At 38.4% G+C, this 14372-nt stretch overlaps 1 protein-coding gene across 1 annotated transcript; it reads left to right on the top strand.

Annotated features, from left to right (window-relative positions):
• Positions 1 to 268: 268 nt before the first annotated feature.
• ier5l (immediate early response 5-like) lies at positions 269 to 2773 on the top strand. Its single transcript, XM_088320019.1, has one exon. The coding sequence runs from the start codon at positions 373 to 375 to the stop codon at positions 1162 to 1164; it is 792 nt and encodes a 263-aa protein (XP_088176145.1). The 5' UTR covers positions 269 to 372; the 3' UTR covers positions 1165 to 2773.
• The last annotated feature ends 11599 nt before the right edge of the window (positions 2774 to 14372 follow it).

Here is a 14372-nt window from a genome sequence, read left to right as displayed (position 1 = left end):
TCACACAAATCCAGGGACGAGGAAGAGTTTGCTTCTTGGAAGTTTCAGCTATGAAATGAGGACATTCCTGTTCGACAGCCTGTGTGGAATTTGAATGCTACAGAGGAACCGCCAGAAGCGGATTGGTGGGGAGCGACATAGTTCCAGCGTTGAAGCGCGTCACTCAATCACATCTAAGCCTCTGATTGGCTTTCTGTGCTAGGGGCGGGACATGTGCCTGGCTATATATACATATATATATTGTGGTTTCACAGCATCTGCAACTGATTGCTAGCTCGCGCTCGTAGGAGGATCCTCTCTTCCAATGTTTCTCCACAGAGCTGACTTGAACCTTCATCCTGATTCGAAAACGAGATAGTTGTGAGTCCAAGGATGATCAACACCACGGAATGCGCCGTCGACGCGCAAAACTTAATCTCCATTTCCCTCATGAAGATCCACAACTCCAGGACTCAGCGAGGGGGCATCAAGCTGCACAAAAACCTTCTCGTCTCCTACGTTCTGAGGAACGCCAGGCAGCTTTACATCAAAGAGAAGTATGCGGAGATCTACAGGATGCAGCAATACGAGGAGGTGATGACGGTTTGCGACGAGATCCAGGAGCTGAATCCGTTGGAATTGGACGAGGAGGACGCCGACTGCGATGGGGAAACGGAGGAGGCCAACCCCCGTCCGACGAGCGCGTTTTCCAGCTGCGCCTGCAAAGAACTGGAGCCCCTTTACTTCAGGAGCTGCTGCATGGAAGTTTCTAATTGTGAGCAAGCAAGCGCACATTGCAACAAAACCACAGTGCTAGATTTGGACACGCATGTTGTGACCACGGTGGAGAACGGTTTCCCCCACCAGGACTGCTCCTGCAACGCGCTGCAAGCCGGCCAAGGAGCGCACTCCCCCGGCAAGAAACGAAAGGTGGACTTCGGGAGCTTCTCGTGCGACGTCGATGACGCGTCGGATTTTTCCTTCTGGCGCAAAAGGCCCAAACGCGAAGAATACGCGTACTGTAACCCAGACTATACGGACACATCCAATATCTCCAACCTGATTTCAATTTTTGGATCAGGCTTTTCGGGACTTTTAACCCGGCAGGCGGACTTAGAGCAAATTTGTAGCAAACAGGCATTGGCCAGCCTGGGTGCATGGACTCGAGCGATTGTGGCGTTTTGAATTTAACACTCTATATTTAAAGGGGAGATCGGGCTCAACTGTTAAACGATCCTCAAACATCAGTGACAAAGGAGGTGTTTATTTATCTGTCAACGTCCTAATGTGAGCAAAGGAGTTCTTCTAATGTTCTGTAGATGGAGCCATCCCAAAAGACTGGGCATTAACAGATGTTTACTGACATTATTGGGATGGAAGGTTGTTTGGTACCCGCAACAGGTCAATCAGCAGAAAGGTTCTAAACCTAATAGGATTTCACATATTTATTGTTATAAATTGTAATTCATGAGCATTGTGTGGCAAACACCATTCATAACAACGTGCTAACATATGTACCCTCAGTCTCTTGAATACAAGCAATGATGGGATGAGGAGTTTTGCCTCATTGGTGCATACTGAAACAGAGCTAAGATTAGGCCTAAAAATCCAGGCCTGTGGATAATGAAGCCCGACTCAACCCGAGCCCGACCAATTAACTTGACTTGTAAGACTGAGCCCGGAGCAAACCCGAAATTTCATTTATATTTCTGAAGATAAGAGGTGAACTATGGTAACAAATTAAAAGCCTGTCTTTAGCCACAGAATCTAAGTTAAATAAAACTATTGACATGTTTGCATCTTTTATATTACTTGTTTGCAGAGGGCACATTAACTGGCAATTTTCCATCACAGTCATTTTTTTTTTTAAGAATTGACGTTAAAGTTTTAAGGCCAGGTTGAAAATTGGGTCATAAACCACAGAAGCAGTACGTCCTTAAGAATCTAACGGGGCACTTTAAGAGAGAAAGATGTAGAAAGACAAAAAAAGCAAGAGAGAAGCCCAACCCGAACGTAATAATTGACATTTTAGGCCTGACCAGGGACGAAAATTGGGTCGGGCTTGGGCTTAAGATCTTACCTCCGATACCTAACGACATCACTTGCACTTTTCTGACCGTCGGGAATTTGAGCCCAGTTCCCCCTACTGGGCGAAATTGGAATGGACTTTATTTTTCTGGGGGGAAAAACAAATATCTAAACACTGAGAAATGTATGAGTTTCAGAGTCATGTTAGCACCAGTAGAGTGTGCTAGCAAGATCGACTTCTGTTGCCTTAAAAAATTAATGCACACTATTGCTAGCTATTGTCAAAAATGGCAAGTTCGGTGGAAGTGACTGAATGTTTGCTGTTTTCATTACTACTTCCTGTTTTCCCAAATGGACCTCACACATTCTGAGCAGTTTTGGGAACATCACACTTGCCCTTTGGCACACCAACAATCAAATCCTGATATAAAACTGTCACACTTGGAGATTGTCATACATCCTGCAAGGTCATATACATCAAGGTGGTATTATTTTTTTCCTGAGTTTGACTTGGTTTTGAAAATGAATAATGGAAGTCCTTTTGTTTTAAAAAGGCAATTTCATTATTTCTCTCTACTCTGAAAAATCCATTAGCTTTATGAGCACTATGTGTACCAAAATAAAGAGAGTATTCTGCCATTCTCTGCATATTTTGTTTGTATTCTTGTATTTTTGTGCTTGAAAATTGTATTTTGCCGGGTAAAACTGTTGCAGAAACTATTTGTAATAAAAAAGTATAATCTTAATAAAAAACAAATAATCTGAAGTATGAGTTAAAGGCCTGTTTTGTTACACATATTCATAGAAAGTATTCTAAGTAAAGGGAAAAGAGAGTACTCATCTTAATTAAGTTCGTTTTTAAAATAAATGTTTCATGGATGTGAGGATAATTTCTGTTAAAACATTTATTTTTTTAGGTATAAAAATAGTAAAAGAAGAGATATATTTTTTCCTTTCAAATGGGACATTGAGCGTTATTCATTGCCTTCTAGTGGTAAGAAAAAAAATGCATTTGTTGAAATACTCTTGAATTGGGATTTTTTTTTTAAACAACATGAACCGTTTTTGTTATTTTAAATCTCTAGTTTATATTCTTCGTTGTGCTTTGTATTAGTCGTCTTTTGGTCGCCATACACAATACAGGGACATCTAAAGGTCAAATTTTGCATTACATTTACTTTTTTTTCCCTCCATTTAACGTATTATTTTTCTTCTTTTACTATATTTTGTACTTGCTGGCAGTTAAATAAAAATGAGAAAAATACTTGCAAACAAAAACTTTTTTTTATTTTTGAAGCACGAGTCATAAAACAAACTTAATTACGTTGTTAAAAGAGAAAGACTAATACATTGACTGAACAACAACAGTGTGTAATTCTTAGTGCCTCTCAGAGGTACACAAACTTTCGTTCAGTAAAAAAAAAACAGATTTGAATACTAGGCAAAAATATATAACCTAAAATACCAATGGTATCATAAAAAAATCTTAGGTTGAGAAATTTGTGTGTGTTTTTTTTACATAGTCTAATCCCTACCCTTGTCCACCGTCTTGCTGCTTGCTGTGGCATTGGGTTTCATTTGCATTACACCACAGTGTCATCTAGTGGTATATTATTGTATATTAATATTAATTAGTGGTATATTAGTAATATTACACACTGGGGCTTTAAATAAAACGCGAACCTCACCTAGAGAGCTGACAATGTTAAAAACCGAATAAACCGTTTTGGTGACTTCGAGTCGCCGCCGTAGTTTCCATTATTCCACGTGCTTTATTGTACTAATTTTTGGTTGAACTTCACAATACAGTGGCATCTAGTAGTCAAATAATACACACTGCCCCTTTGATATCACTGCAGTAAAATGTCTCTGAGATTGTCCCATTTATGTTGTGATGAACTTAATGGTTGGTTGGTTTGTTGGTTGGTTGGTTGGATTCCTTAACCAATAGAGTCAAAGCAGCACCATTTTCTTTGGTGTGTATTGGGCAAGTACAGCCTGGTGGTGCCCATCCCTCTCCAAGCCAACTGCTCTGTGTAAGAAATTTACTTTTGACTCACTGCAGTCACACATGGCCAATAAAATAAAATTGCACACTCTTACAGGCCATGTCGTGAATAGCTAATGTCCTTATTTTCCTTATAGGAGATATTCTAAGTACATATAAAATGATATTGTTAAATATTTTCTGCGCCTTACAATTTTTTTTAATAACAGTGCAAGTTGACGAAGGCGGTGCATCATAACAAAATGGACAACGACATGGTGGACATTTGGGTTATTTTATAATTACATGATGGTTCATCACTTAGGAACATGATTTGGTGAGCATGAGAGTCCCTTTGAGAAGTAAATCATAATTGCTTTTATATATAGTATTACACTCTCACACATGCACAACTAATTCACACAGACACAGCCATACCGATTCACAAACACTTACTATCCTCTCTCATGCACACTACTATACTTTATCACACAGACTATTATACTCTCGTGTACACAAGATTATACTCTTTAACACAGACTATTTTACTCTCATCTACACATACAATACTAATACATTCTCACACACATATTACTATACTCCTGCACAAACACCTATACATACTTTCACACCCACACTACTATAGACGCTCACGTACACTGTTATACTCTCTACTATACTCTCTCATGCACACTATTATAATCTCTAATACATAATCTCTATACTACTTTACTCTCTCTCTCTCTCACGCACGCACGCACGCACGCACGCACGCACGCACACACACACACACACACACACACACACACACACACAACTGTATTTTCACACACATACAATTCTACTACATTCTCACACACATACTTATATACTCCCACACAAACACCCCTATAGACTCTCACACACTATTATACTCTCTCACACCTTCGGTATTTTTTATAACTGAGGATACACACTGATCTGTGTGTATATGCTGTACAGTTCAACGTGCATTAGAGTATACTAAGTGTGAGAAAGTATAGTAATGTGTATGAGAGAGTGTAGTAGTGTTTGTGCATGGGTATGACTGTGTCTGTATGAGAGCATAGCTGTGCATGTGTGAGAGTTTAATTTTGTATGTGAGAACAAGCATGATTTTCTTCTCAAATGGCCCCTCAAACCACTTAGATGATTTGGTGAGTGAGTTGGGTAGTTCCAATCAAATACATTTCGAATTTTGTTTTTTTATCCCTTCAATTTTCTATGTAGCATTAACAGGTTGAATTTTACCACACCCAAATACAATAAAAATATGACAAATATTAAAGGAACGTTGTGTATTATTTAGCGCCTCCTAGCGGTTAGACATTTAACCTATTAAAAAAACAATATCGTTATGAATTATATGCAATAATAAATGAAATGTCTAAACGTGCATTTTAAAAAAATACTGATAGATGGAGAAATGAGCATTTACTTAACAAAACATGGAATTAACCCGAAGGAAGCTGCCAAAATTGTATGTCATTTTGGCTCTAAAGATACGCAAAAACGTCAAAAAGACTTTAAAAAAATAGAAGTAAAATAATGTGTTATGGTAACTTTGAGCGTCTGTAGTTTCTATTTTCATTTGTGCTTTTTAGCACTCATTTCCGTTTGCACTACAATATACAGTGACATCTGCTCCTCAAATAATACAGACTTTCCATTTAGAGCAAAATAAAATGCTGGCTGTATTTTTGCTAAAAGCATTAGTGGATTTCTTAAATCTGCAGTTACAACTCTAGACCCTAGTGCAAACCTACTCAACTATGTCTATAACTTTTACTATCAAAATTTTGGGGGGCTGACTCTAAAACATTTCCAAAGATTTTTCAGTCAATTTATATGTCTCAAAAAATTTGACCTTTGATAATGTTACCTATTTATTGCTCCACTCTACCCTAATGCTTGGCTACTAGGGGTGGGAGGATCGATCCAAATGTCAATATGATCAATAATGCCAACATTTCTTGTGTAAATATTGTGTAAATTATAATTATAACCTTATCCTCCTTGTCTTATAACCTTATTTTCTCTGTTCCTTTATTACCTTGGCTTTTTTACCTCACTGTGAATGTGTGGAACTGGAGTGTCATGCCCAATTTCGTTGTCACAATATGTTAACACATTTTGTAACAATGACAATAAAGGTATATTCTATTCTATTCTATTCTATTCTATTCTATTCTATTCTATTCTATTCTATTCTATTCTATTCTATTCTATTCTATTAAGCAAGTCATTGGATTGGATTGATGCTATTGTCTTGGGATCATTACTTCACTCCTTCACCAATTCTCTCAAAGCACTGCCTCTATATGCAGATAGCGCAGCCCTTGTCTCTCTCACACAGCGCCCTAACAAACTCTCTAAATTTATGCCTGTGTGTCTGACTGACAGACACACTTTTGGAAACCCTCCCAACAGAAGAGAGGGCCAAATCTATGTGCCAAACCCTACCATAAGCTAAAAATTACAGAGGCTAACAGGAACTGCAGCCCATTTTGGACTGACAACAGAATAGGACAACACCAATGTAAACTGTTCTGCAACTGTGGCAACACCACAAATTGACTTAAATACGTAAAAAAACACACCCTGCAAAGAACAACAAGCTGCAACCAAAATTCTAAACATTTTAACGTTCAAAAACCTATTAACCTGTTGTCACTATGGCAACAGAGTCAATGAGAAAAAAAGGCACTTGAATTACATTAGTGAACTTGTCTTTAAAATATTGTGCAATGGAAGGTATTTTAGTTCTCTAATTTACATTGCTATACAGTATTTGCATTTACGTTACATTGCTGCTTTTATGGTTTAACTCTCTTGGCTTTTGTTCTGAAACAGTTATAACAGAAATATTTATATTTATTTTTAATACTGGTAAAGTAAGCAATGTATTTTAAGAAAAAATGCAACATTTTTCGTGCCTAAAATCTGTGTGCAGGGTTTATCATAGGTATAAACAAACTCGAGATGGAATGATTCAATTATTCAATGATCATGACATTTCGAAGCAAAGTATTGTTTCGTTATCGATTGATACTACCTTGTATTTACTTGAATCGGATCGATATCTGAATCCCCAGTATCGCCCACCCCTATTGGCTACGTTCTGTTTTGATTCTAAATATATCTTTGTTTGTTTCCTTAAAAAAGAAAAATGCAATTCTAACATCCATCCATCCAACCATTTTCTGCGCTGCCTATATCCACTAGGGTCGCGGGGGCAATTCTAACATCTCATCTCATCTCATTAGCTGCACCGCTTATCCTCAGTAGGGTCGCGGGGGTGCTGGAGCCTATCCCAGCAATCATCGGGCAGTGGGCAGGGGACACCCTGAACTGGTTGCCAGCCAATCGCAGGGCACACAGGGACAGACAACTCACTCGCTCATTCACATCTGAGGATACACACTGATCTGTGTGTATCAATTAACCCAGACATGCATGTCTTTGGAATGTGGGAGGAAACCGGAGTGCCCGGAGGAAACCCACGCAAGCACGGGGAGAACATACAAACTCCGCACAGTAAGGTTGGTAGCTGGATTTGACCCCACACAGGAGGTTCCCAAGACCTTAGAACTGTGTCGCACACGCGCTAACCACTGCGCTGCCCCCAATTCTAACATAGTTGATTCTAACATAGTTGATTGAAAATTGAAAGAAAAACACACGCACACAAATGAGTATGCCAACAGTGAATGAAAGACAAAAGTGAACTTTTTTGATCTTTCAAAAAGATATTGGATGGATGGATTATAAATAGTATTTTGTGTTGTGGATTTAAAAGTTTTCCACACTCCGGTCACATGATGATCATCATAAAATCTGAAGGGGAAAAAAGTTCACATTCAGATGAAGAGATAGCAACAAACATTGTGTTTACAGCCTGGGGATTTTTGTTTTCTTTTTAAAGGGACAGTGTGCATTTTTTCACCACTAGATGTTGCTGTATGGTGTAGTGCAGGGGTCACCAACATGGTGCCCGAGTAGCCCACAGACTGATTCTTAAAATAGCTCACCATTAATAGGTCATTGTGATTTTCTAGGATATTTGGTTTCTAACGGGAAAAATGATTTGGTGAATGAGAACTAGAAAAATTATAACCTGCTGATGACACTGTAACAATATATTCTGACATGGTAACTTGTTTTTTGAGAAATACTGTACTTATTAACTAGCTAGCCCTTTGTGCTAATCAGTAACAAAAAAGCAGCTCTCAGCTTTAAAAGGTTGGCAACACAAGGTGTAATTCAACTAATAACGAGTGCTAAAGAGCACAGGGCACATTACAAACTATGGAGATTAAAAGTGACTAAATGTGCCATTTCACTTCTCATTCTTTGCCCAGCCCCGGTTGGCAACCCAAAATTTTGAATGGGCCGTAACGGACAAATATGTCTGGAGGCGCAAAAGATAAAAAGCCTTGTAAAATGTATATTTAAATTAAAAGAATCGTAAGGCTGATGTTATGTAAAATAAATATGTATTAAATTTTATATGACAGTTGATGTATTTTTGCTTTTTATTTAAATTGATGTTTTTTTTTTAATGAATATTTTTTTTTTACCTCTAGAAGGTGCTTAATAATACACACTGCCCCTTTGATAAACACCACAGTTAAATCCAACCAGTTGTGGGATTTTATAATAGTGTGGAACAGGGGCGATTTTAGGTTGAGAGCTTTGGGGAGGCTAATCACCCAGAGCATGGGTGGGCAAACTACAGCCCAGAGGCCACATGCAGCCGGTCGGGTTGTTTTATCCGGCCCACTGAAACACAAGTACAGCATTATTAAAAAATACTAAGGATATACTACAAATATCACGGTTCACAGTTCACAGATCCCTTAACCACAAGGATTGTAGGGGCACCACTTCCTGTGGTGTGTCTTGGCAAGTAGAGCCTGGCGGAGCCCATCCCTCTCCAGGCTGTTTTTTTGGGTAGGGGTTTGCTCTCCCACATGAAACAAATACTGCCTTTCCATGTTTACCATTAGCAGGGGAAGCCTCCTGTTCTGACTCAGATACTGCACCTCCATCATCTGGTCACCGTTGTTCTTCAGTGCAAAGCGTCATGCAGCTCCTCAGAGATGAGCCTGGATCTAAATCACTGGAGAAAAACGTTTGAGTATCATATTGTACAATAAGCATTGCATGGCTTGTGCCTTTCTAGTATGGACACTTTTCAAAAATACTTCTACAGAAATACTACTAAAACCCACTACAGTAATACTATCCGTCAATCCATTACCTGCATAAATATATAACTACAGTAACTATAACTACAGTAATACAGTAATAGCTGGGATGGGCTCCAACACCCCCCCCCCCCCCCCCCCCCCCCGCGACCCTACTGAGGATAAGCGGTGTACGACATGCGACTGCTGAAATTCTGCAGAAAATACCAAAAAATACAATGACGGTAATACTACAAAACTATAGATAAAAAGCGGTGTTTACATTTTTTACATTTTTGTTTTTGTTTTACTTAAAAGTAAAAGTTTTTTGTTATCACATTCAAGCCTATCCTGTCATTTGTTGAGGAAAAGAGAGTTATAAAAATGCAATAATTTCTGGGGGTGCCTGGCTTGAATTTGGGGGTGCTTGAGCAAAAAAAAAAAATGGCTGGTTATGCCCATGGTGCTGAACCAATATCTTTATTTTTCCTGCCAAACAAAGTCAATTTTTCTGAATTGTGAGACTTTTGTAATATTGTGCCTTCTTGTAGTTTTGCTATTAGCAAAAATGTGTCCGTTAAGTTTGTGTTGATAAATGCGAGTGTCCTGTTATCTCTGCAGTGTGCCACTTGGTGGTGTTCTTTTAAATCAATGAATACTGATCACGAGGGCTCTGTATGCAGAGAAGCGGCACATCTGAAGGACCCTCCCTCGAGCTGGCCCTTAGAATCTAGGCCTCCTCTGCCTCATCACCCCCCCCCCCCCCCTACCCCCACATCTCTCTCCTTCTTTTGGATGCTTGTTCTTATTCTGAAATCGGGACGTTTCCTTCTACCACAACCCATCATGTCTATCTAAGCTAAGAAATATTTGTAAAGACATTAAATAATAATGTTAATCGTCATGAGTTACCGCAATAACAATCAAATCAACTGATTTTTTTCATGGGCGTAACCAACCCGTAACAATGTTTGCCTTTTTTCCACAGCAAAGGGCAGGATAGGCAAAAATGTCATGAAAAACGCTAGATACACGGAGTCGGAAATACCCCACTGCCTTAAAATGGTTCGGTCCGTTTAATTTCCAGCACATCCTCGTGCCATTTCTCCAGTCGTATTTTTGTAGTCTTTTCTAAATTAGATTTTGTTGTATATCTGTAGTATTACACTAGTTGTATTTTTGTAGTATTTTTGTAATATTTCTGTAGTCATAATGTTGTAGTATTACTGTAGGTTTATTTTTGTAGTATTTCTGCACTTATATTTTTCAGTATTTCCGTAGTAGAATCCGTGCGGTACATCTGTAGTATTTTTGTTGTATTTCTGTTGTGTTTTCAAAGTATTGCTGTACCTTTATTTTGTAGTATTTCGACAGTAGTACTTTTGTAGTATTTCCATAGTATAATTGTATTATTATACTATTTCTATCGTAATATTTAAGTAGCAGTTTTTTTATTAAAGTTTTACTGAGGTGGTACTTTTGTAGTATTTCTGTAGTTGAATTTTTGTACCATTTCTGTTCTAATATTCCTGTAGTAGCATCTCTGTACCGTGCTTGCGTGGGTTTCCTTCGGGCACTCCGGTTTTCTCCCACATTCCAAAAACATGCATGTCAGGTTAATTGGCTTGTCCAAATTGTCCTTAGGTGTGAATGAGTAAGTTGTCTGTGTCTGTGTGCCCTGCGACTGGCTGGCAACCAGTTAAGGGTGTTCCTTTCCCACTGCCTGTAGATAGCTGGGATGGGCTCCAACACCCCCGCGACCCTACTGAGGATAAGCGGTGTAATGGATGTCTAATGGATATATATTTTTTTTATTATACTATTGCTGTAGTTGTATTTTTGCTGTATTTCGACTGTATTTTTTTCTTTTCAGAATAAGAGCGAAATAACATAGTTTTTAATCACCAAATTTGATACTAAATATCATTATAGTCGTTTTGAAGTAGTTCTGTAGTAGTATTTTTAGGGTGCAATAGGGACAAAGTGGGCAACAAGTAATAAGTTTTAATTTAAACATTTTTTCTCTTAAGTATGTGTTAGCAATACCCAACTGAGTTCAAAGAGCCCTCATGCTAGTTCTTCCACTGTGCCTTTCTACTTTTATCCTACTTTTAGGTAAGGTTTGAAAAATGAGGCTGGGGGAGTGCTGGAGAGTGACGTCATGCTCCACCCTGCAGGTTTTTTCTTTTCATTTGTCAATATTGCATGAAAATTGTCAAATTAAGAAAGTAATTGCTACAGGTGCAGTTCAAAAGACAACCCAAACCTCATGAAAGATGAAAAGAATAAGAGTTTATTTGAGCAAATGCGCGTACTTGCACATGCATCATGAATCAGCTGACTGAGGCTGACAGTGGCAGAAGTTCTAAATTCCGTACAGCTCCTTTAACATAGCCTCAGAAGAAAATACATAGAAAACGTGCTCACCAACCTGTGGAAGCAGTGAACCCTTTCATATTTCTTGGCATGTGCTTTTTTAAAGCTGTCAAGCGAGCACTTACCCGAGACACTCCAGATTCATTTTGTCCCTGGGCTGCAAACCATTTGAATGGCACTCTCCAAGTTGTTTTCTTTATTTCTCCAAGCATGGTATATTGCAGAAATAATTTTACATATAAATAGATCAAATAAAGCACAGGTTTACCGTAAATTATTTGCTAAAACTTGCTCTTCGTATTCCTGTTAGTTTGTAGTTCCGGAATAAACCACGTCGCCTCCCCATGCACTGCCTACCATTAGTTACTGGTGACACACAAACAAGTATGCACATATCAGATGACCCCCTGATTAAGTATTTCATATTTGTAAATTTGACTTTGATGTAGGCAATTTTCCTCTAAGCTTCTACACGTTCAAGCAATTACATTGATGTTTGGTGACTACAATTAGTGCTGTCGCAGCAGAGCGTGCGCCAAATGTCCTATCTACAGCACCTGGTATTCCCAGGTGGTCTTCCATCCGAGTACTAACCAGGCTTGACCCTGCTTAGCTAACGAGATTAGATGTTCTCAGGGTGGTATGGCCGTAAACAGGTTTTTACAACAACTTTAATTAGATTTTGATTTTTCGCACAATATAGAACTGTATTTGATCACTTTTTTAAAGTGGGTGTAGTGTTGACAAAAATGTTGACTTAAGACATTTGCAAATTATCAGGATGCAACACTAAATTTTTCAGCAACCCATTAGCTCCCAAAAAAGAGAAAATTCTTAATGTAAATGTGAACAGTCAGACTCCTGTGACATTTGACAACACAACAGAAGCAGAAAATGTCAAGTTGTTTTATAAAAATGGTCAAACAGAAAGAAACGTGTTTAATACACTGTGCTATACTGGTGGTTGGGTGGATCCCTTAACATCTAGGGTCATAGGGGCACCATTTCCTGTGGTGTGTCTCGGGCAAATACAGCCTGGTGGCACCCATTCCCTCTCCAGGCCAATAAACTATAGTGGTGGGAGAGTCGATCCCTTAACCATTAAGGCCGTAGGGGCACCATTCCCATTTTAACCATTGTGTGTGTCTGTGTATTAGGTGTGTATTGCCTGAAAAGTGCTTTACAAAAAAAATTGATTTGATAGCATGAGCCACATCAAAATTGTCTGCCATCTTGCTGCTAAGGGTACCTGAAAAAAATCAAAAAGCTTTCAAAAGGCGTGGCAAAATATTGTGTGGTTTGGTCAGTATTTTGGTCAGAGTTTCCGTAGTATTCTTTCTTGTCCTTTTTAGCCCTCGTTTCTGTTTGCATGACACCATACAGCGACATTTAGTGATCAGATGATACACACTGTTCGTTTAACTCAAGATTTTTTTTTCAACCAGATGCAATAAGGCAAGCTTCTGTGTGTGTTTTATTTATTTATTTATTGCATAAAATCTGATAAATGTCCCCAAAACAACATTTTATTAGTTGTACTTCTTTAACCATTATATATTTTAGCGTGGCACGGCGGAACAGTGGTTAGCGCGTGTGCGGCACATTTCTGAGGTCATGAGATCGAATCTACTGTGTGGATTTTGCATGTTCTCCCCGTGCTTGCATGGGTTTCCTCCAGGCACTCCGTTTTCCTCCCACATTCCAAGGTTAATTGGCTGGTCTAAATTGTCCCTAGGCAGGGGTTCTCAAAATTACTATGACATTTAATAACAAACCCAAGAACAAAGCACCAAACAAACAAGGGGTCACAAAACAAATAACATGTCCAAACAAAACCAAAACCTACAGTATCCAAACCATGAACAAAGACCAAAATAGAAATCCAAATTCAAGGAACAAAGTAACAAACAAAGGGTCACTAAACAAATAACATGCCAAACCAGAATCAAACCGAAAATGGAAAACGCAAGTAACAAAGGAACAAAACCAAAAAAGTGAGCATTAAACTAATAACTCAATGTCCAAACAAGAAACAAGAAACAATATAAAAAAACGGGACTGTGAAAATGCAGATGACCCAACACCGGTGTGCTGTCCGAGCAGTCAATATAAAGGCCTAAGATAATTAAGGACAGGTATGTGTAGATAGGAGGAAAGTAGCATGCCAGATTGTAACATATGTAGTATTTTTTGTAGAATTTCTGTAGTAGTATTTTTGTATCATTATTTATCTGGTAGTTTTTTTGTAATATAGTCTTACTGTAGTAGTACTTTTTTTGTAAGGCTTTTGTATTTATTTTTTTTCTTTTCATAATTAAAGCAAAATAATATATGTGGTTCTAGTTTTTTAGCTCTAAATTTGATAACTAGTTTTGTAGTAATTCTGTAGTATTTGTAGTATATAGTAGTAATGTTTTGTAGTAAACACATAGAGGACAGTGGGTACAGAGTTGGTTCGGGTTTACAGCTAGAGTTAGGTGCAATTTTATGGTTAGGAAATAAAGTTTGAGCCCCATATTTGAGTTCAAGACTTAATGTAGGGTTCAGTGCAATGGTTACAGTTTGAAACAGGGTTAAGGCTAGGTTTACAGCTAGAGTTAGGTGCAGGGCTAGGGTTAGGAGCGAGGGTTTGGGCCATAAGTTAGGGTTTCAAACCTGTTTTACGGTACTGAAATAAGGTTGGGGCTAGAGTTACGGTTTAAAACTAAGGTTTAGGTTCCTGTTTTTTTAGTGGTTTAAAAAAGTCTAATTAACCCTACTTCCAATAATCAACATGGTAATAACACAGTAACAAC

The sequence above is a fragment of the Urocampus carinirostris genome, chromosome 16 (assembly GCF_059441175.1).
Source record: "Urocampus carinirostris isolate Australia breed hairy pipefish chromosome 16, RoL_Ucar_1.0, whole genome shotgun sequence".
NCBI lineage: Eukaryota > Metazoa > Chordata > Actinopteri > Syngnathiformes > Syngnathidae > Urocampus > Urocampus carinirostris.
This window is presented reverse-complemented; position numbering and strand designations above follow the sequence as displayed.